At 39.0% G+C, this 24,295-nt stretch overlaps 1 protein-coding gene across 3 annotated transcripts in view; it reads left to right on the forward strand.

The window, feature by feature from the left end:
• The window catches only part of trappc9 (trafficking protein particle complex subunit 9), a 250,150-nt gene that overhangs the window by 98,172 nt on the left and 127,683 nt on the right, over window positions 1-24,295 (forward strand). For all 3 annotated transcript variants that reach the window (XM_042506368.1, XM_042506370.1, XM_042506369.1), the window contains one exon: window positions 21,124-21,266. In XM_042506368.1, the coding sequence (XP_042362302.1) occupies window positions 21,124-21,266 (143 nt within the window). The remainder of the gene's footprint in view (window positions 1-21,123; window positions 21,267-24,295) is intronic.

Raw genomic sequence — 24,295 nt, forward strand, 5'->3', positions numbered from 1 at the left:
GTCAGCGGTTGATGGTGCAACCCCATTTTTTCATCTCGCCATCCGTCTCTCTATCAGCAGTGGACATCCACAGTGACAAGTGATGAACTGATATCAGGTGTCAGCACGTTTACTGTGGTCATCATTTTGAAATAACAGAGATAGGAGTGATATTGAAGAGGAGCTCTGTGTGTGTTTACGTGTTCAAGAGGAGGAGATGGAGAAATCCGCATTGAGATGCAAATCTTTTAATACCTGCCACAAGTATCTTTGAGATAATATCAGCTTTTACGGTGCCTGTTCAAGGAGGTAATATTGCGTTGTCGTGCCGACCCACTGTTCTGTATAAAAGGTACAATTGTGGAATGGGAGGGCAGAGAAGTCCCGCCTCTCGCTGTTATGACGATGTGTTATGCGCGCGACCCACCACCTGAGATTTGAAAAGCAGCAGTTAGCAGCTAACTCAAAGAAGAACAGCAAAAATGCCCGTAAATTGGCAAAACAATGAAATTGGGGGGCTCCTTAGTCTTTGAGGAAGACGAGGTCAGCTGGCATATAACAGAGACAGTAAATCATTGTTTCTGGCATGTTATACTATTGTTAGTGTTATGAAGTGCTGCCGACACTTACGTATGTATATGTCACACGTAGGACTGGTGTGATTCATCGATCACACGGAGATGCCTCGCCAGAGAAGTGTACAGTACAGCGTGCCTGTCGGGCACTCCTCTCTTGCTCCTGCATGATGTGTTTTTCTGGCGGTTTTGGGTGCACTTAAAAGTTTAAATATTTTCAAATTTTTTAGTTCAAGGCACGGAGTCGCACCGCTTGTCAGTGTAACTTTTGGCCTCGTGCACGCAGCCCCGCTCCACAGGTGCTCCCAGCTGTTTTTTAGATGCACTTCCAAGGTGTTTTTGGAGCGGTCACGCGCAGCGGGATGCATGATCACCCACTAAGGCTGTGGCTAAACTGGCTTATCACAGGAATTCTGCTGCTATGCACACACACCTGAAGTAAAAGCGTCCCTGAGCGCTTTGTCAAGATGGCAGCAAAACAGCAATGTTTTATATTTCCTGTTTACCTTAACCGTCATGCATAAGTGAGAGAACAGCTTTAACTAATGTTACAGACTGTTGTTACAGTCTGTGAATCATTTCAGCTTTCTTTCTTTCCACACACTGATGCAAAAATATGTTTATCCTATCAGCTATTGTATTACCTGCATATTATTCCAGGGATTAAATAAATCCATGTGATAACCACTTAGGTTCTGAGTCAAGTACTTAAGAAAAGATAAGCTACTGATTCTCCAGTTGAGGGAAATGGTTGCTTTTATAGTAATTAAGTCGATGTATGTGTCACTGCAATGCTTTTGAGCCCGAGTATTTTGTGATTTTCTGCTCCAGAATTTTTCAGAAAAATATTATAATGTTATTATTATTATTATAAAATGAATAAAATATTTAAAGATTAGTGAGACATGGGTTTGGTATTTATTTGGGGGTAAATTAGTTGGTATATTAATCGAGCAATAAAAAGTAATCTTTAGAGTAATCAATAAATTAGTGGTTAGATAAGTTAACTTATCGAAAAAATAATTGTTAGATTAATCGAGAAAAAAAATCAATAAGTTCAGCCCTAATCACACCAGAGGCAGACACTGTTTTGGTAAACGTCACACCTTTTTTCTTCCATGGTGCCGGCATGCTATCTTAAATTAGAGTGGAATAACGCTGCTCTTGTTTGGTTCTGTATTAAAATGCAAAGATGGCATAAACAAGGGACTTCACAGCTGCCCTGTAGCGCCATCATAGTTTTAACAGGTCTTTTGAGTATTTGGAATTGTACATGGCTCCTAAATCTAGGTTCTAGGAAGAGCTTCAGAGATTTCTTTTAAAATACTGAATTGATTTACCAATCTCAAAATTACCACCAGAAAAATTGAAAATTATAAAGTGGCAAGACACAAAAAAAGGGATTAAATTACAGCGCACAAGTTAAAAAGCTGATAGGATCACATTTCACTGCCGTTGTACCTTGTTAAATTCCATACGACAATAAAATGATTGAAATGATTGATTGACATGATTGATTGATATTGAAGCTGCAACTGATGCTATGGGTGGGGAGACAATGGGACAGAATATCCCATCCATCCTCTAGGGATCACGGTTTTGCATGCTGCTATCTGTCAATCTGTATGTCTAATTTTAGATTTTGGCGTCAGGTCTTGGAAAGTTTTCCTTTTCATAGTGTGTGTGTTAGCCTAGAGGTGGCTTCAGAGAGGAGTTGTGGATTGGGAGATAATTAAAGACTAATCAAAAGGCATAATCATCATCAGAGACACACACACACACACACACAGAAAACCAACACGCCCAGCACAGCTACAGTTACCGGCTGTTTGCCAACATTTTTTATTCCTACAAGCCGTTTAATCTCTCGAGTGCTTAATTTACCTGGCCGCAATGCACGGCACTCACTGATTGGAGCTTGAAACCACAGCTGCAAACCACAGCTGTGCCCTCTCCCGACTTCACTCTATCTGTATATGGATGCATGTTGTTTTCAGGCTACAACATGAAGCATATCCCTCATGCTGCTGTGATAGATGACAGGGGGAAACATCAGTGACGAGGAAGAAGAAGACGGATGGGGTTTTAGGGTGGGGGATGTGTCACTGTGGAGCTCATTTTGGTATCCACGGGGATTTGCAGTTTTTTCTTTTTTTTTTTGCAGCTTGCATGTGAGTCACATATGAGAAGACGCTCGTTTCATTCTGTCTCCGCAGACATCTGCTTCCATACCTCGTCCTATCGCTCACCTACAGAGATGCTGCGAGCCCCGCTGCTGGCTCTTCCATACTCGGGGGTAGTAGTCGGATAAGCCCAAATGTAATTACCTGCTCCATTCTTTCTCAAGCAGGGTTTTCATGACATTCATGATAATACAGTGTTTAATTCTTCCTGCAGAACTCACTCAAATGTTGCATGATGTGATTTGCATGCGAGGCTTTTATTTTGCTTGTGATTATTTGCCTCGAGATTAGCATTTCCTGTCGGTGCTGGGTATCATCAAATTAAACTCTCGTATGACGACTGTTAATATTTGAGCAAATTGTGAAAGGGTGTGCTTGATTTCCTGTGAGAGTCAGCAAACCTGCAGGCCCGCCTTGCAGTCATAGTGTTGGCAGCAAGTCAGCATGCGGCTCTAAAGCTAATTTTTCGGCTGTACTTGCAACAGGCGGGGGGGGCACCTCATCCTGGCAGCGACAGTCCCCTTATTTAGCTTTTAGCTCCTGGATGTACTCATCTATAAAAGACAGAGAAGACAAGTCAGCGCCGTTCGTCTTGTCCCTGATGACCTGTCACCGCTCCGTCAGCGCTAACGCTGTGATGTGGCTCCGCAGGCCTCCTCTCTCTAACTGATGGCCAAATGATCTGGTCCATTAAGACCCTAACCCCGGGGATAAGCGAGTTTTGTATTCGTCTTCCTAATTACTGCTCATGTAAAATACACAGCTCTGTCTGGGCTCCCAGGCAGCTTTTTATGAGCTGCGGCGAGACAGGCCAATCGGGAGAGCAACAGTTGGTTTGCCTCGTGGCTCTTTAGACTTCAGTGAGATCTCTTCAGAGGGCTGTCCTTGTTCAAAGAAAGTACTGAAATATAAACTTTGGCTTTTGAATTATTGTGTATGTATTATATAATGCAATGGGTGTTAATATTTTATCATCTCACTGAAATGTATAGTGGGGTTAAATTTTTCAAGGAAATCGATTTTTATAGATTATGTTGCAGGTGGAAAATGGCAATTCCTTTCAATGAAAGTGTATTTATAAAGTCTAATATCCCACATCATTATTTGCCTCAGAGGTCTTTACAACATACCTCTGTCTATGGACACAGTGGATGAGGAAAAAATCCCTAAAAAACATTTAACAGAGGCAAAACATGTCTGAAGCCTCAAAAGAAAAGAAAAAGCAACTTAGAAGGGATCCTTCTCCTAGGATGGAAGGATGTGCAATAAATATAGTATGTAGTATATGGAACAGATTGACATAATAAAATTACACTATGATAAAATTATATTAATATATATTAATATATGATAATATATGTATTTGACATTAATACGCATAAGTGTATAATAATAGCAGAAGTATGACTTATAAATAATACTAATTGTAGCAGTAGTAGAAGATATAAGGCAGGACCACAGAAGCAGCCCAACCATGACCCATGATCCAGATGAACTTCGATCTAGGGGGTTCGCAAGACGAGCAAAAAAAAAACCCCTCTTGTCCAGAAGCCAAGTTAGTGATATGCAATAATAAGACATCAATTTTTGCCAATGGAAACAGAGAGAGAAGGAGACAGGAGCTCAGTGTATCAGAGAAAGTCCCCCGGTAGACCAGGCCTATATAATCCTCACTAGGGGCTGGTCCAAGGCAAGCCTAAGCCAGCCCTATCTAAAAGCTTTATTAAAGAAGAAAATCTTAAGTCTACTATTAAATATGGAGATGATGTCTGCCTCCCAGACCAAAACTGTAAGTCACTGATAGATGACATCATTTATAAGGGTTGGTATTACAAGTTACAAAATAATGCCTTACAGTAATAATTTTTGCAATAGAGTGGTGAAGGGAGGACGCAGTTTTGTAGGCCAACCAGGAAGTAAGCTTCGCACTGGTTCCCTAGTCAAAAACCTTATGGGAATTTTTTATGGGATTTTTGGTTATCGCCAAAAATAAGCTCTATGGCGAACACAACTTTATGAGACTTACAAGTTTTGTTCAGCATGATAATCTTCACAGATGAACACCACTTTTGTGTGTTTTGAAGCTTACATGAAATCGCCAGAAGCAAAAAGCTATTGTTAGGCTATACAAGAACTACCTCGTGCTTGCACTTATTAAACGTCACCACTACAAACATTGTAAAAACACGTTAAAACACGATCAAAAAATAGTATAAACAGATAAATCTACAAGTGCGACTCTGTAAAGCTGTAAAGGCGGACAAGTGGGTTTAATGAGTTTCTGTGTCCTCTGTGATGACACTAAACGTCCCCGACGAACACTGTGGTCCCATTTAGCCATTTGTTAGCAACCACCTTTTTTAAGACGAGTGACCTTAAAAGTTCAAAAATTGGGTATGAGCGGACTTATTTTATGTTGCAGAACAAAACGTCTCAGTATCTTTAGTCTGTGTTAACCACAGACCTTATTTAAGGCATTTTACTGAAAACCCAATCAAAAAACCCATAGACTTTAAGACAAGGGAACCGGGAGTGCTAAGAGGCTAACGGACTTCCACCTTTTAGAACTCATTACTTCACCACCCTATAACAAGTGATATAACGTGTTACTAATATGAATTTGAGTAATATTATTACATTTTCTACATTAAAGTAAGACCTTACCATCCAAAATAGACTGTTTTTATTTTTTCATTCATCCACACTGTGCCACTTCCACCAGTTCACCACCAAATAAAACCAACACCCAAACAGTTCTATTTTTGTGTATTTTTATGTCAAGGCTACATTATATAAAGGCTGCAGTGAACAGCAGGTGGGTGATATAACGTATCACTGCGCCGAAGGAAGCGAGTCTACTGCTAACTCGCCTTGTACCACTGAGCAAGCTAACTCTTCTCGTCAGCTGACGAGGTCGCCTTTAATCTTTACATCTCGCGCTGTCATGACCATGAGTCTCTCATCTTTAAGTAGATGCACGCTTCTTCTGCGCCGTGATATAGTTGGCGGTTTTTGCTCAGCGGTTAATAGTTTCTACATGAAACTGCTCACAACAAGGTCTGTGGATTATCTTGAGTAACTTGAGTAAAGACATTGCTGCTGAGATTTTGAAATATATTTTTTGGTGCTTTGAGCACCACAAGCCGAGTGCTATGTAGTTCTCTTATATTGGAGAGAAGACAGACATCTCTATGGCTGATACCTCCAACGCTCAGCAACTCATAACAAAAGGTCCTAGATAGATAAAAAGCACTAAAGCTAAGAGGAAATATTTGTCTTTTTGGTTTTGGTTTAACTGTCCCTTTAAACCTATAACAGTTCAAATTTGGCTCATATCTGCTTTTTTTCTGAAACACAACAGCTCTATTCTTTAAATTTTAGGTCAGAAGTTAAAATGTACTTTATAAATTGGAAAAATAAACTCCCACAGTGATTAGAGATAGTTTCCAGTCTCTCTGCTTGAAAGACTAAATGTTCACTATACAGGTCCAAAAATAACTCAGAACAACAACCTACAAAGATCAAATAAATGAGCCGTAGTGTAAAATTCAGTCCCACCCCCAGAAGGTCAGAAAGTTCTGTTTGTCGGCTTCTGCATTTGTGTGTGTGTGTGTGTTTTGTTTTTTTCCTGGAACTGCTGGTGTATGCAAGCCCAGCGGGTGAAATTAGTAGAGAATCAAGCATTTCATCATGCTTACTGGACTTGAATCCATGTGTGAAATCCAGCGAGCGGGGCCAAGTGTGGCTCCATATGCTGCCGCGCATGATGGCTGAACCGGTGTCGATCAGATCACCTTCAGCTGCACAGCAGTCACCCTGAGCAGGGCGTTTATATGCCAGCACGTTTCAGCCATCCAAGTATACCTGCTTTTTCATCTGACAGGTCATTGTTGTATATATGTGTGTGTGTGTGTGTGTGTGTGTGTGTGTACATCTAAGTTTAAAGATGTGTGTGTTTGCATTTCTGCTAATGCATCCCGATGTAATTTATCATTTTTTTCCAGGCTTTGGAGCCTCTAGCTTTAAGCTCTACTAGTCCCATCTTTGAAGCTGACTTCACATCTCCATGGTTGACTGGATGTTGATGTACTATAAGAGCAGCAGTAGGGGGCCAGGGGTGATGTGCGGCGTCTTCCTGTAGTCGCTCCAGCTGGTAAATGGTGTGACACCTGCACAGCACCACAGTGGTTACATGAAAGAGCAGCCGTTTCGTGTCGGAGGCACCCGTGGGTGCCCTGTCTACCTCTGATCACACATGAACAGAGAACGCCACGTGTGTGTCTGTCCGTGTGTGTGTGTGTGCGCGCGCGCGTGCAGTAGCCAGTTTTCATCTCGGACAGATGCCGCTCTCCTTTGACAAAATGTAGTGCAGTCATTCATCCACTTCCCTTCCCCTTCATGACTCACAACGTCTAATCAGATTGAACCACATGTAAGTGAATTAGTCAACACTCAGAAAAGAAATCAGATTATTCTGGATCAGATGGTGCTTTTATTGTGACGATTCACAGGAGGTGTTTATATGCGCCGAGCAGACACACCTGGGTTTCCATTACATGTGTCACCACCTGCCTCACCAACCATGCACAAGGCATGTACGTAGTGTACATTCAGACTTTGTAATTTAAACACTTTGCAACTCCAATAGTGGTAGCAGTTTTCAAATATACATGTCACAGTACTACACTGTAAATTTGATAGTTGAAAAAGTCTTAGGCCAACATAGATTTGTTGTTTTAGCAAAGCTGTAATGTGGATATGTATCTATACATTATTCAGTCTCTTTATTAAGATATAAACAAAGAATACAGAAAAACACCAAACACCAAAAAAGTCAGAAGAAAGTCAATATTTAGTGTGAATCGTGGAATCGTACAACCATAGCAAAAGGTAGCTAAAACAACTGTTAACTGTTAACTATTAAATTATGTTTACTTTATAAATAGTCATTAGGTTTAACTACATATACATATATGCATATATATTTTGTTTAAGTTATATTTAGTTTATATCTAAATTTAAGTTTACTTTTTATTTTGTTATATTAATGTGATTTTGTGAAGTTGCTGCAACTTAAAAGTGACAAGTGAAAAGACCTTGTTCTCTCTAAGTGTTAGCAACTTCAGTAAACTGAGTTAGTCTGACTTAAATTGATAATGATAGAGAGGATTTTGCTAATGATCAAGTTAGGAGATCTACAAGTTCTGTTTTATTAACATGTTTAAGAAAATACAATATATACATATTGACTAGTTTGCAACAAGCAGAATACAAATATACAGCACAGTAAACTTGGTTTACTGAAGTTGCTAAAACCTAGAAAGATTGATTTAATTAAACTTGTAATTTTAAGTTGCAGCAACTTCACAAAATTAATTAAATATAACTAAATTTTAAGTAAACTTAAGACTTGGATTTTAAAGTAAACATCAATAAGGATTTGTAGTAATATTTACTCATATTTTCCAAGATTATTGGTTATATTTTTTAAAGTAAAATCAACCTGTCAGACAGTGCGGTATTTTACAAGGCAGGTTTGCTGCAATACTTTGAGTTCGATTCTTAGTCAGTGTTTATATGTCTGCATGTGAGATACTTGCTTAACTTTAACAAAGGTTGAAGCTTCTCATTAGAGTTCAACTCTTTATTTTAAGGACAGTTGTGTTATGTGCTTGTTAACTGATTGCATTCAGTACAGTACAAAAACAACCAAACAAGGCTACCAAAAAGTCTCTTAATGACACCTTTGGCTGTCTCCATGTGTCCAAAAATCCTCCCATATAAAATTTTGTATTGCTTTCTGTTGAGTTTGGTGAAAGAGCATTAGACAGAGGAATATGGCTCTGTTGTGGTGGGAAAGTTTGGACCGAGGTTTAACAGCATTTCTCTGCATGTTGTCCCCTTATTACAGCTGAACCAACCAACAGCAGACGTGAAAGAGTGTGCTTGTTTTCAGTCTAACTGGCTCTGTTCTCTTTGCCTGTTGTTGATTTTTGTTAATGTGAAGATATTAATTGAAATGTATCTTTTAATGCCGCGCAGCTTCACTCTGCAATAACACACTGCAGTAAAGAGGCACTTGAGCAGTTGTTTAGTCTCTGTGGCTTTGCAGAGCTGTCTGAAATAAAATATTTGGAGATTCATTTTTTTAGTGGATTTGTTGTGTTGCAAACATTTGAATAATCTCTGGAAGTGTGACTGAAAGTCTGACTGAAATGAGTTGCATAATGAGATTTTTTTTTTTTACTAAAAGTCAGCCTCTGATGCTCTGATTTGAACAATTCTTTTTATGCATCCGTGCCAGCAAAACGTCAACTTTGATTTTGGATTTTAGTGGTCATAGGTCAAAGGTCAAGGCCACTGGGACCTCATCTTTCTAATTCTTGTGAAATACACCTTGAGCTTCTTTCTTTCTTTGGCTCAAACATTCACTTGCACTCAACAATGAACTGATTAGATTTTGGTGGTCAAAGGTCAAGGTTACTTTGACATGACATCTGTTTCATTCTCTTGAACACAATATCTCAAAAACACTTTGAGGAACCTTTCCCAAATTAGGCACAAACATCCTTTTGGATTAAAGAATCAATTTATAAGAATTTGCTTTACAAATTATTCTGTCCTTAATCAATTAAAATACAAAATTGGTAATAGATCAGCCTTTATATTACATATTATCTGTTTTTATATAACTAATGTTATGCCTGTGGGTCCTTAAATAATGCCAACATATTGTCTATGAAGATTAGGGATGCACAATACTGGAGTTTTTGCAGATATCTAATATGCTAATATGTTGATATATAAAAACTAATTTGGCCAATAATCAGTATCAATATATCCACTTTTTTCCCTGCCTAATTTAAGAGATCATCAGGTCTCTTCTGTAGTGGAATAAATGTCATATTATGCATGCTCTTATCATGATGGCCCACCAGCAATGCAATGCTTTTCAATGTATGTAACATTCATTCATTGTGCAAAATAAGAAAAATACTTCAACTTAGGGTTGATGTTTTGCATATGTTTAGCTTGTCAAAAAAAGGAGCTTTGGAATATCTGCAGAAATCAGCACGTTAGCCAATTATTCATTTTTAAGCGAATATCTGTTGATACCGATGACGTGCCGATATTATCGTGCATACCTCATAAAAATATTTTTGATCAGTCAATTTATAAAATTCAATGAATTGATTGAGGTTTTATCTTCACCATCCATAGTGTGAAGTGTATGCAGAGGTTGACATCAGTATTCAGATGTGACAGTGGGACAAGGTGAGGTTTTAACAAGACCATGATAATGTGGGGTTTTGATGACCCTGGTGTTTTAACCAACAGGGGGAACCGCGGCTTTAAATATTTGCACATGCTGAACACAGCTGTTTTCCTGGTAACCTGCTGCTGATGTATGAGGATACAGAGAGGATTTTTGGGAGTGGTAGTCCTAAAGGGTTTCACTGAGCCAAAGAGGAAAGAGAAGTTTTAATTGGGTTGTGATTTTTCCTGGAACTGTTTACTGTGTGTCGCATGTGTTGAAAGTTGATGTTATTTTCCAGCAGCCTGGTGCTGATTTGGTCACTGGATGTATGAGTATGAAATGAATATAATGTGTATCATTCACATCAGAAACCTGCCAGTTTTAGGTGATTGTAAAAGAATAATCAGTATGCATGTTTTCAACGGTAAGAATCAACAAAAGGCATTAATATTAACGCTGCCTCACAGACATTTTTTTTTTTTAATTTAGATGTGTCTCCTGGCGGGGAGTGTATAATGAAATCGAAACAGACCAGCACAACATGAATAAAACATGTTTGTGTGATTCTATGTGGTCAACCTCTGCTAATTAAAGCGCAGAAAATATCAGAGTACAGGTGTGCAGTGTGTAGCACTTTATCAAGCAGGTCCATAAAGAATATTCTAGTGCCATTCATGACAGCAAATTTGCATACAGTATATGATATATATGATATACTAAAATTATTTGTTGTAGCATTTGTTAAAATCAACAATACTGAAACTTAATAATTAACAACAAAAAATATATAGTTGACATTGAAAGGAAAAGAAAAATGAAGAAAACGGACTAACTAATAAAAGTCCAGGCTGGGTTTGTGTTCTGATTTGCACCATGGGGGATGTGGCTGAGTGCAACATGTTTCAGGTGTCTGTTTATAGGAATCACTCGCTACAGGGGATTTCTCTTATCTTGTGGAATTCGAATTGAATCCCCTGTCACACATAAAATCATGAATAATAGCCTAGATAAAAAGTCTGAAAAATGGGAAAAGGTGTGATTCAGACACTGCATGTTCAATCACCTGCTTTGAGGTTTCTCATTTAAAAAAAAAATACAAAAAACAACACATAACATTTTTTAAAATATAAACTATTAATAATGAAAATCCAAATGACACTTTTGGTTAGCCTACTAAAATATGTTAATATCAACTGCAATACTGCTTTACCATCAATTGTTAATACCCAGCACATTGCAAAATGTTTCAAATCGCAGTAGTATTGTATTGTGACTTCGGGCTGCACAATTAACAGAATATTCATCATTTTTTTGTCTTCCCACGATTAAATAAATGTGATCGAGTGCAGTGTATGCGTTTAGGCGTTTACTTTTTTGTATGTAAAGGGCTTTGACGTGCAGTTTTTGGTTTGAAATGTACTATACAAACAAAGATTATAATCATTATTATATTTTTGCTTCAAGGAGATGCACTGTGAAAAAGAACAAGTCTTAATTTGAAGACTTGTACATTAGCAAGAATGTGAATGATAATATTGAATTATGGGGTATCTGGTGGTTTCCACTCCTGAACAATAAGTAAACAGCGTGTATTTATTCATGATTTCAGTGATAGGTGAGTCTAACATGAAGATACTTTAAATATCAGCTGAATGACGAAAGGTTTTCTCTTTGGAAACACAGCCTCGCATGGCTGAATGTTCCACAGTAACATTAAGATCACCTGTCTGATGCAGCAGGAGGGAATCTGTGTCACTCTTTTTTCAGGACCCTCCACCTCCTACAATAATTCGAGTCTGACATCCCCCTTCTTCACATAGTTGGGCAGGTTGCTCACCCACTCTTTAAAATGTCTCCCATTCTAATTGCCGCATCAGAGGCAAACCCTAACTGTGAGTGGGTGCAGAGCGTGACATTATAAACGCTGTGGGCAGAAATGTCAGGGCCATCATTAAGTGGACCGGCTCGAGGCTGTTCCAGATAGGCTTTTTGGTTCTGGGCTGGTTTTTGGAAGCCGGCAAAGTTATTATACCGTACTATGCAAACTTGTGTGCTTCACTGAGTCCTTAAAATAAAATAAAATCCTTTCCCCCTGTCAGCGGTGTCAGCTATTTTGGGTCTGCATGCAGCCTGGTTGTTACCGAGCAGTTTCAGATGCTCTAACCTCCATCAGCTGTCAAATCAACACAGACTTGTTCACGGCGCCCTCGCTCCTCATCATCCGGCGATTATTGCTAAGTCATTACACCATGGGACCAATAGAGAACATATTCGCTCTTATCAGCCCTCCTGCCCTCTTCTCTCATCAATCATCAGCTGCCAACCAGCGCAGCAGGAACGCGATAATGCCGAGCTGTCACAAGGCCACAAATACGATGAACTCTTAGAAGCCGAAACAGACGGACCCAGAGAAAGGTTTATCTGCCACATCAGGGATACTCAACATGCTTTGCTTTGCCTGGGGGCCAATTTGACAAAATGGAAAGAGGCCAGGGGCCAGCCGCAGCAGCCTCATACATGTCCTTATAGAGCATTTCTAGGATTTAAGGACTGTTCTCGAATTTTAGGACGCTTTAGGATTTTAAAACACTTGCAGGATTTTAGGATGTTTCTAGGATTTTGTGAAATTTCCCGGGATTCTTGGAAGTTTGTAGGATTTTTCGACATTTCTAGGACTTAAGGACATTTCTCAGATTTTAGGACACCAATAGGATTTAGGACATTTCCAGGATTCTTAGAAGTTTCCAGGATTTTTAGGACGATCCTTAGATTTTAGGGCATTTCTAAGATTTAAGGACATTTCATGACACTTAAGATGCTTCCATGATTTTAGGACATTTCTAGGATTTAAGGATGCTATTTAGGATCTTTCTATGATTTAAGGATGTCTCTCAGATTTCCAGATGTTTCTAGGATTTAAGGACATTACGGCCTTAGCTATGACATCTGTTTGGGGGTACATGGGATCCTCCATTGGCACTGTTTTTGATTAACAAGCTTTTCGGACCTTTCCAGGATTTTAGGGCATAACACAAATTGTATGGCACTTCTAGGATTTGATGGTGTTTCTCTGATTTTGGGATGTTTCTCAGATTTTAGGAAGTTTCCTAGATTTTAGGGTGCTTATAGGCTTTTAGGACATTTCTCAGATTTTTTAGATTTCAGATATATTTTTTTTTTTTTACAAAAAGCTCTATTTTGATGATGTTTTATGTACATTAGTACATTATGCTTACTTAAAGTATAAAAACTATTCCCATTGTGAATCACTGAATTTTTATTGTCAGTTGGAAAACATTTGGGCGAGCATCCGGCATACTATCGGGGGTCAGTTTCACTTAATACTTTATTTGTATTTCACTTCCGCTGCAGATGTAAAGCTGCTGTTTAACCCATCGTTCTTCCTCATGGGGGAACCCTGGGGTGCCCTGCTGATTGGCTCAGTGATTGACAGCCAGGTGTACATGCGAGTGACAATCCCATCAGTGCTCCAAATGGGCACACTGCATGTGAATACCCTAGAGTCATTCCTCAGTTTCTCTCGGAAGCCGAGGCCACCAGGCGACCAAATAGCTCTCCCGGCTGACGGCTTCACTTCCCCGCCACTAGGCAGATGCAACCTTAGCGCAGGTCAAGTCTCATTTTAAGGACAATTAGGCACACAGACTTCCATTTCATCACATCATCAAAGTGCACTGTGACCCCTCTGTCTACCCATCATTCAAACACCTGCCTCAGTTATGAGGGAAACATAAAAACACCTGGGATTCATGGATGGGTAATAAAACAGAGAGTGTTTGGAGATAGCTGGAACATGTTATTCAACACATTTCTTTCCAAATTAAGGTTGGAAAAATAAATGTTTTTTGAAACAGACAGAGAAACTGATGTTGTAAGTGTATCTCCCATAAACCGGGGCTCTACGCCATTTCCAATTTGGCCGTCTGCAGGAAGATAATGATGTTTCACACCGGCGCCTTTTACTGTGGTTTTTTTGCTGAGACTGTGGGAACAGTGAGGTGAAATTCAATTTTTTTCTGTGCTTGCAATTATTACCATTAGCTGTGTTAGTTCCCTCACTCCAGAATGGTCAGACAGGAGTGAGAGAAAGACTGTACAAGTGCAAATAGGCATTTTTTATTTTGAAGCATCTGTTGTTCTTTTGTAACCTCAAGCCTGTCTTTATTAAAATATGAGTGAAATGAAGACTTTGACCACACAAAGATAAACTTGCTGAAATTAGTTGAGTTTTCCATAAAGTTATTGTGACGAAGCCCCGTCTCACTCAACCTGTTCTTATTTCAAACTTGTCGCATAGCGCCGCTCTGTCAGTGCTTTCAGTGTGACGCCAAAAGCCACCTTCCACGGCCACATCCATTTGCAACATGCACAGATAGTGCCACATGACAGCGTGGCCAAACGAAACTGGTCATGTGCACCTGAAACCCTGCAGAAGGATACCCAAAACATCATAGGCTGACGCGGAGGGTCCTGACAGAGCAGCACCATGTGACAAATTCAGAAATGAGAATTGAGTTGTCTAACCACAAGGCATCGTGGGTGACCAACAGTGCAGCGGTCGTGCTAACTTTTTGCCGGTATCAACATCATCCATTGTTTTGAAACTCAGGTTTTCCACTTTCTTTTCACATCTTTAGCCTTTGGAGAAGCCAAATCTTAAAGGTCCAATCTGAGGATTTAGGGGCATATTTTGGCAGAAAGGGAATAGAATATATTAAGTAAATTTTCTTTAGGGTACAGTCACCTGAAAACAAGAATGTTTTTGTTTTGTATGAGCTGTTTATATCTACAGAAGGAGCGGGTCCTCTTCTGCTGAGTCCTCCATGTTGCACTGCCAAGTTTCTACAGTAGCCCAGTGTGGACAAACTAAACACCGGCCCCAGACAGAGCCATTTGTGTTTCTGTCAGCCACAATGTGTCAAACAGTGTCTGGAAAACTATTTCTTAAAAGTGAAAATGTTTTAGTTAGGTCTTTTTGGCACATTAAATCACCTGCTGGTCTGTTTGGATGATGTTTTGGATGTTTTGGAGGCTCACAGCCTGTCTCCAACAGGCCAAACAGCATTGAGGAAACACTGATTTGTAACATGAAACTGCTTCATTCTGTGCTTTTAGAGATTTAATGCATCATCCACGCAAGGTGGTACCATTTTTGAGAGCCCCCCCGTCCCTACCTACCTATCACTGTGATGCTTTATCTTAGTTTTCTTGTTAGGAGACATGTGTCCATGCCATAATCTCCTCTGCAAGGTGTGTCGGGGTCTTTATCTCAGTGCCAGAGCAATTCAAAAAGCCTCTTTTTTTGTCAGCCTGTCATGTGCAAGAGAGAGAATACCATGTGTGGTGTTGAGAATTCACCTCTATTGTCAAAACAAATGCTGCGTTTGTATGGACGGATATGATGGATAGTCCTCTGAGGCTTTGTGACACAGCAAGAAAAAAAACAAAATACTTAGTGATGATATTCAAGGTAAAAGCCAGTCTAACATTTCATTCATGTCTGTGATGTTTAGCTGGAAGCTCAGATTTCATGAGTATTTTTAAAGATGAAACAGGACCAGTGGTGCCACCAGCCTGTGAGAGTTTTGTAACTATACAGTACAAACACATTAATACAGGGGTCGCTGCTTTGTGGCTATGTGATTGACAAAAATGTGGGGAAAAAACAATATAAATACAGATATTCAGGGAGTTTCCAAATAATTGCTGAAAAGAAGGCTGAAAAGAGACGAACTGCATCATAGCTTGAAGAAGGTGTACATCTTTGATGCAACAAGTCTGGGTGCAACGTCTTTGCAAGTTAATGCTTATTTTGTCATAACAAGGGATTCACCTTTTTATATCATTTTTTACATTAAACTCTTGACCCTCAATGGTGGAGGTCGACCTGCTTCAAAGGACTGTCCCATGTCCAGTAACTTGCGTAGATCAGACACCACCATGTAGTCACTTGATGAAAAAAAAGCCATTGTAACTGCGATGACTCAGTCACAGTTATGATGAAGCAGGTTCTTTACACTGGCCAGAGTATTTTATTACAAGGCTGCATCTGAAGACTAAAGGCCTGACAGAGGCAGGATACTGGCCTTTCTGTTTGTGATAGTACTGTTAGAGGTCTTGTTATTCTCTGAGTGTGTCAAGGTGAACCTGCCTTCGAGAATACTGTCCAACCAAAGTCTCAGGATGTTGAGCGTTTCACTGTGTACAGATTACTAAACCCTCAGACAAATATGTGATTAGGAACTATATACACAAAATGACTTGTTTTAATCTGTTGAATCAGTGCTTGTCTTTTAATTGATGTCCTTGTAATAAGGCTAGAACGAGTTGGAGAAGTCAACTTAAAGCAAGATAACCTTTAAGAGACGATATAATACATTTATCATCTTACAAATAAAAAAGTAGATGCACTAGTGCTCAATCCAATACACTCAGGAGTTTTACTGCCATGGACGATGTGACACCACTTACTTCCACTGTTCAAAATTTAAGCAAAATTTGCATCCCCAACAGTTCAGTAGTTTTCAGTGACATTGTATGGATCCACAGATTGCACAGTATTGATCTCCTCGTCTGTATAAAGTTTCCACCCATACACTCATTCAATCAATCGCGAGCAGCACGATTGAATGTGAGCACACCGATTAGCACTCACAGCTGTCAATCATGTTATCAAATCCCATTTTTTTGTAAAGCATCAGATAACTAATTTAAACCAAACATATCAGAATCTGAACACTTGAACAAACACCACCTGAACTACCTAGAATGACAGAAACCATCTTTAGGAAAAATTGATTTGATGTGTAGTTTGAATATTCAGTTTTGCCTGTATTCAATCTGCAAACATAGAGGGGTGGGATCTATGATCTATACTCCAGCCAGCCACCGACAGGTGATCAAGATGTTTTGGCTTCATTTTTGGAGAGCTGTCGTGTTTTCGATTTTTATACTATAAACAGTCTATGACTGCTTTACTGCTTTACTTGGTCTGATATGATCTAAAGCTTATGATGTGTAATGATAGCAAACAGTAGCTTCATGCTAAACAGTAGAGTCATCCCATAGCTCTCAGCTGTAGCCAAAAAGTAACATAGTATAACTTTTCAGGATACTAGCAATTATATTTCAACACTTTGTATATCATTTATCAGATTGACAGAATAAACTCCAGTGCCATATCCCTTCATTTTTTAAATTTATTTATTTATTTTTTTTCCTGTTGGCTACAAGCTATAAAATCTCAATCCAACATTAAAACAGCACTTGCAGTCTGGTTATCAACAATGGTGATCACCAAAATTGACCTGTTACCTTAATTCTCACTGATCACGCTGTTTGCATGCATGCGAAGGTAGTGCAAGTGTGCGGTCAGGCTGTTTGCTTAGGCTGTGTGTTGCTACCGCTGGCCGGCTCCCAAACACTGTCAGCTCATTACAGCAGGGGTCTATTTTTAGCCCAGTGTGATTGAAATAGGGTCCCGAGGGGGACCGAGAGCAGAGTGAAAGGATCGAACAGAGGAGGAGCTCGGGGTTGGCTTCTGTCTGAAAAGGGAATCGGGGTGCGCGGCCACTGTTTGCTGGTGTCACTGAGACAATCACTGTTCCCACAAGAGGATCATGTTGTGGCCATTAGTGTCACACAGGCGGTCACAGGACCACACGGCTGCATGTAACACAGCACTGGACTGCAAGAAAGAGAAATGAGTCTGCATTTCCTTTTATTTTGTGTATGCCCTGCTTTCTATTAACTCTTTGAAACTTCGATCGTCATCAGTTTTCTCGTGCTGCTTTCAGACAACTTTCACAAGTATTTAAACCTTTGAATCTTAAACAACATGATTAATTTCAAAAACTTTTGGGAAAAAGGAAAAAAAAAATAGCAACCTTACAAGACATGCCCCACAAATTGCAAGAAATAAGCAAGATTTTAAAAAGGGGGGAATTAAAAAAAAGAAAAAGAAAAAATGTCTGGAAAACTGTACTTTATCATTGTTATAACTATAATTTTAAATGTTGTTACGTTATTGTGTACATATTTTTAAGAAAAAAAGTGCAATTTTTGTTTTTGTTTTTACTTTTTTGTGCTTATTTTCAGGTAATTTGCTTGTAACCTTTTATTAATTGGGCCAGGTCATGTTAAGTTGCTCATTGCCTTCTCCCCATATTTGAAAGAAATCACATCAATTTGCCCTGGTTTTTAAGGGTTACTATATTTAAAAATGTATACATGTAACACACTGGTTGTGTTTATTGTTATGAAGCAATATATTAACCACTGAAATCTTGTGGATCTTTAATGTATTTCTAATAGTTTTTGGACAACAGTGGAGCTCTTTGACAATATTAGGCTTTGGCAACACAGACAATATTGTTAGAAGGATAAAGTCATTGTTGGTTTTGTCTTTTCGTGGACTTTGTTGGTGATAATTTAAAGATAAAACAACACCAGCCTTCCTCTACCAAACAGGATGGAAAAAGCAAGTGTTGTCGAGAAAACAGAAGCTTCTCCAACCACTGTCTTTGCCCAAAGAATCTGAGAGATTTCAATCAATTCAAATGAGATTCATATCAACGTGCTGTTCCTTTCATTGCGTTGCCAGCACAGCATGCGTCTGTCTCTTGCCTCCTTTGTAGGGCTGCTGCTTTTCCCTTCCTTCACATCCAAAGCAGACTGGCTCCACTGGGATGACAAATATTGGGGAAAATGGTATTCAGGGAAGATATCAGGATTTTAATTTGCAGCCTTTGCATCAAGCACGCTTTATGCAACACTCCATCACGAGGGCAGTCTTCTTCTTTTGAAAATAAGCATGCTAATGATGTTAAGCTCAATGTCTTCACAATATTAGATGACTTACTGTCAGCTGTGACGTAGGATGCATTTTGTAAATAACCCATAGTACGTTTACTATACAAAAAGCTTAAATACAATAAGCTAAGAGCAAGGGCTCTTTTGTATTCCCTTCACGTCAGAAAAACAATTTGTCCGTTTAAAACATTGTAAAAGTCACTGCCCTCATACTTCTGAGTCCTGATAGTGTAGATACAACCAATAGATGGCACTAGAGTTAAAAGTTTCCCAGGACAACCAACTTAGTGACGATGGAGGAGGTCATAATAATGTACTTTTAATGGAGACAGCACTGTAGACAGCAGTGGTCTGTGAGGCTATTGTGAGGCAACATGCAAATGGAGAATTCTTCACTAAATTACCAATTTGTGCAGTTACACCATTTTTAAATGTCGTCATCGTCTCCTACGGATGTATCTCGCTTGAACTGTGCTACACTGCCCCCACAATCTCCGGTGGTAGTGGTCTTTCTCGTCCGTATCAGTAAGCTCTAAGAAAACATAAGACAAAATAATTATACAGAGTACAGACAGAGAGCTCCATTTAAGTCCATATATGAATCTAACATTAAGCTTATAATATCGAGACAGCGATGCCGTGGCTCTGTGTAGTTGTACTCCGACACAATGGCGCTTTATAGTTATGTGCTAACTTTTACATGTGTTTACCATGTGTAGCATGCCAGCCCACCAACAATCCTTGGAAAATATGAATGTCTATACAAAATTACAGTAGCAATCCATGCAATTCATCATCTGGAGAACATGACATACATAATAAAAAAAAAAATCATACAAAAATTTCCCATTGTAGTGTACAAGATCTCTAATAGCAATTCATCATCATCTGGAGAACATGGATGTTTGTACAAATTTTCCAATAGTTGTCCATACAATGAATCCCCTGGAGAACATAAATGTCTGTAGAAAATGTTTTGATAATAATCCATACAAATCATCCTCTGGAGAACACACATATCTGTACAAAATTTCCATAGGTAATCCCTCTAATTGATCCTCTAGAGAACATAAATGTCTGTACAAATTTTCCAATACTAATCAATATAAATTATCCTCTGGAGAACATGAATTTTCTGAACAAAATTTTCCAATAGTAACTATCTAATACTGAATGTGAATATGGATCAATGTGAAGGACATTCCATGGAGCCATGCTGTCAGCGTGGTTAAAAGAATAGCACCAAAATATACCAGGTCAAGGAAAAATAATAAGATTTTATATGTGACATGAAGATATTTCAGAATGTGAAATAAAGGCCACGTAGCTCAAGTTAAGTGAACATTAAGAATTAAGATGCTCGGTCTACAATGATAATAACGCTGTCTAATGTTTTCATCTCTCTTTGCTCAGTGTGCTGTGCTTCTGTCATTAGGTTGTAATAGGCCAGACGTCTAGCCAGCAGGCTCTGAATCATCCCACTTGGCGCTCCTCACCCCCACAAGAGGGGATAACGCGTAAAAAAAAAAAAAAAATCAAAGAATCAGTGAAATTTGTTCTGGAAAGGCACAGCCAGTACCTCCATCAGCAATATGCGGAGAGATGATATAGGCCGCGTAGGAAGAAAAGCGGGACCTTGGATGCTCCCTTTACCCGGCTTTCGCCCGTTACCTGAGTCAGCTATTGCTCTCTCACCATAAACTGCCACTTTTAATTTCCCCATCCTTTGCCGACTTGGCTGCCTGTTCTGCGCACCCCCCCCACCCCACCTCCTACAGTATACCCCTGAGTACCTCTGAGTAATTCTGTGTGTCCACTTTCTTTCAGTCACTGTGGAACGGCGCCAACAAATCCCACCTTCTGCACCCACCTGCCCGCCCCTCTCCTCATACAGTTTTAGGACGAGACATGTTGTTTCTGAATCATCTGTTCGGAGCCACCAATCACCCCCCCCCCCCCCCCCCCCCCCCCCCCCCCACCCCACCCCTCAGGGTTTCTCACCGTTACACTTCCATTTCATTAAACAGCAGAATAGCTGCGCCGAGGTGCATTTATTATCTCGCTGTAATGATTTATGCATCGATCTTAAAATCACACAAGTTTTTCTGATGGAAAGGCTGCACACAACATGTTGGCTGTGACCTCTGACCCCAATCATACTCAAGTCTTCCATACAGATATTTCTGTGACATCACTGTTTGCTTTTTTTTTTTTTTTTTTGGCTGAATCAGCCCATCGTTGTGTTGCTCTGTCAAACTTGATCTACATTTATAACCTTCCCTTGTCCTTTTTGCAGACTTTGGAAGCAGTGCTGAACTTCAAGTACTCTGGGGGAGCAGGCAAAGTGGAAGGCTACTACAGGGAACTGTCTTTGGGTGTCCATGTGGACGTGGAGCCGTCTGTGTTCTTCACCAGAGTCAACACCCTCCCTGCAACCAGGTAACACAGAATTTAACAACCAATTTCCAGAAAAAATGTTTGCAATGTACACTTTTGCAAAACACAGATATGTTACATTTGCATATTATTATGCAACAGATATGTTTAAACTTTCCATTTTAACAATGCCCTGTTTGACCTCTTAAAACCTGAGCAATTTGGTTTTATTTTTTCATAAACATGGGGAGAAGGGGACAAGCAACTTCACAAAACATGGACCAAAAATTTGCACAAAAAAAGAGAAAAAGTTACAAGAAAATCACTTGAAAATCTGCTTAAAAGGTTAAAAAAATATATCCAAAAGAGAACATGAAAAGAACCTAAAAAAAGTTATTTTAAATATGAAGTTATTATAATTATAAATATAGTTTTCAGGATATTCTTCCCTATTTTTAATTTTTTTATTTTGTTTTTATAATCCTGCCATCTTTTTTAAAACAAGTTTTTAGGTAATTTTTTTCACCTTTTTAAAATGTCTTGTAATTTATGGGACATGAACTGACATAGATTGTGAAAGGCGTTTCAACGCAGCACAATAACATTGATTTGATCCAGGTTTCAAAGGGTAAATGTGTGGTTAGATTTTAGCAAAAAAAAGCAAAAAATGAAGACCTTAGCTTAGCCCTATTTTTTTTTTCACTGGAAGAAACAGGGATGTCTTGCTAAAAAAACAATCCCGTTCATGGTAAAATTACCACTAGAAAAAGACCACGGGTCGCCAGTAAAGCTTTTTGGACTGAAAAGTCACAGATAACACACCAACGATTTGCAAAAAAAAACCCAAAACAAAACAATTTCAGCCTTTCAGCCATTAAAACCATCAAAGGATCAACAATTAATTCAAAACTTTCAGCAAGACATATGTAACACCTGTGGATTTTGTCAGGAATTTGCTGATGTCTTCCTTCACCTTGTTTTACTTCATTTTTGGCCACTTGAGAACAGTACAACAAGCTGAAACACAACACTGATTTATAATCACACTTAAAGTTGATATGGTTGACATTTAGCTGCCTATTTACACGTCCAGCAGACACATAGTTATACTATTTTACTGCACCAATCACAAAGACTCCTCCCATCATCCTTCACTATACAGAACTTGAAATTAAACCAAACTGAATAAAGGTGAAAAAATGTTATTTTTCTTATGCCACAAGGTTTGTTCTTCTGGAACCAAATGCAGTCAATAAGTCAGTGAAATGGTTTCTGCCTAATTCATATTTAATGATCCTTGCTCACCAGTGGTATGTGAACTATTGCTCAGTTTTAGATGAGTAACTTAGCGTCAGAATGGGTTGTGGAACGGTCTGTTCAGTGGTTCTCCCTCAGCGTCTATAATCTGATGAGCCTTTAACCCTGGATTTTGTTATTGTGTGTGTCTGGGCTTTTTATTATTCATTTAAACCCAGCCATTGTTAGATAAGATGGCAACACCACTCAGCCTTTGCTGAAGTGCCAGAAAAGCTACGTAAGTAAAATCTACCTTGCAGACACTTTTGTCCCAATAACTGGTGATAAATCTCAATTCCAATGGCTAGTTTTATCTCACGTATGATACAAATGCAGCTATTTTTTTTTCCCCCTCTTGATTCGGTGAAGAGATATCGACCTTCTCTTTAACCAATGCAGCAGCACTCACTCTGACATTGTTGCTTTCAAAACCAGAGGACTCAGAAAAGGTATTTTTCAGCGACAGACCAGAGATTGAATGGATATTGAATGGATATTCAGTCTCTTTTTCATGCTTTCACACACTCTCTCACTCTTTCTCATGGACATACATTACTGTGGACACCATCACACATCCTCATACAAACACACACACATTCCCCCGTGTCTCACTTCACTCCACTTTTCAGCTCCCCAACTCTCATGAAAAAAAATCCAAGCTAGGGAGACAGATTATAGCTGAGTAATGGCCACTTGAGGTGAATCATTAGCTGTAATAATATCTGCAGTTTAAGCCATCCATCTTGGCTCAGTGCTGATACATACGTAGGGTCACTGAACTGGCTGCTATACCACCATCACCCTGTCATCGCAACCTTACCTCGATCACAGCCACAGCACTTTGCGCCTCATCACACTGACTCTCAAGCGAAACATTTGAAATGTGTTGAAATTAAAGGCCTTGGGAAGGTATCTTGAGTCAAATGATGTTCATTTGTATGGCTCAATATCACATTTAATGTTTTGGGTTTTTCTTTCTCTTTTTTCTTTTTTTTTTATACGGGCATCAGTGCTTCTTTGCTAAGCATTACCTGTCCAAAGTTAGATACATATACGGACACAGATGAAGCCTTCTCTCCATCTGTTGATATGGTACGATACGATACGATACGATACGATACGATACGATATAATATTATATTACTTCTTCTTCTTCTCATTATTATTTTTATCAGGTAGTTTAAGAACACAATTCCATAATAATTTGTCAAATTTTTCTGTTTTGTAAAATTAAAGTGAAGAGTAAAGTAAAGTTCTTGCACAGCTGCTTGTATGTAGTATTCAAGAAGACTTGCTTTGATTTTAAAATTACATAAATTTCTTTTCATCTTTCTTTTCGTCTTTCTAAGAGGCCAATTTATATTCTTCAAATCAAAGCTCTCCAGATGTTTTGTTTTGCATTGAAACGCAAACGCTATGAAACGCTATGTTTTGCATAATGCTTCAAAAATATTATCGAAAAATTTTCAGTGATACCAAATCTTAATCCTGCCAGCAGTGATATCTCTGAAAGCTTTGGTCAAAATTTAAAAAAACAAATCCCATAAAAACCCTTACAGTTCTCCAAGGCTTAGATTCCAGAGGTTGAGATGACTAGCACTCAAACTGCCATTAGGAACTTTTCAGATTTTAATCACATCTTCCCAGTTTTCATTTTCTCAGGCTTTGTACACAAATTCATAGATTATTTGTTGGAATTTCTCCTCTTGAGGGATTGACATTGAAGTCCTGTAACACACTTTACTCGTTGAGATAAGTACTATTGACTTTCTTCTTGGCTGCAAGTTAAAAGAGAA

Source organism: Plectropomus leopardus, chromosome 18 (assembly GCF_008729295.1).
Source record: "Plectropomus leopardus isolate mb chromosome 18, YSFRI_Pleo_2.0, whole genome shotgun sequence".
In the NCBI taxonomy this organism is placed as follows: domain Eukaryota; kingdom Metazoa; phylum Chordata; class Actinopteri; order Perciformes; family Serranidae; genus Plectropomus; species Plectropomus leopardus.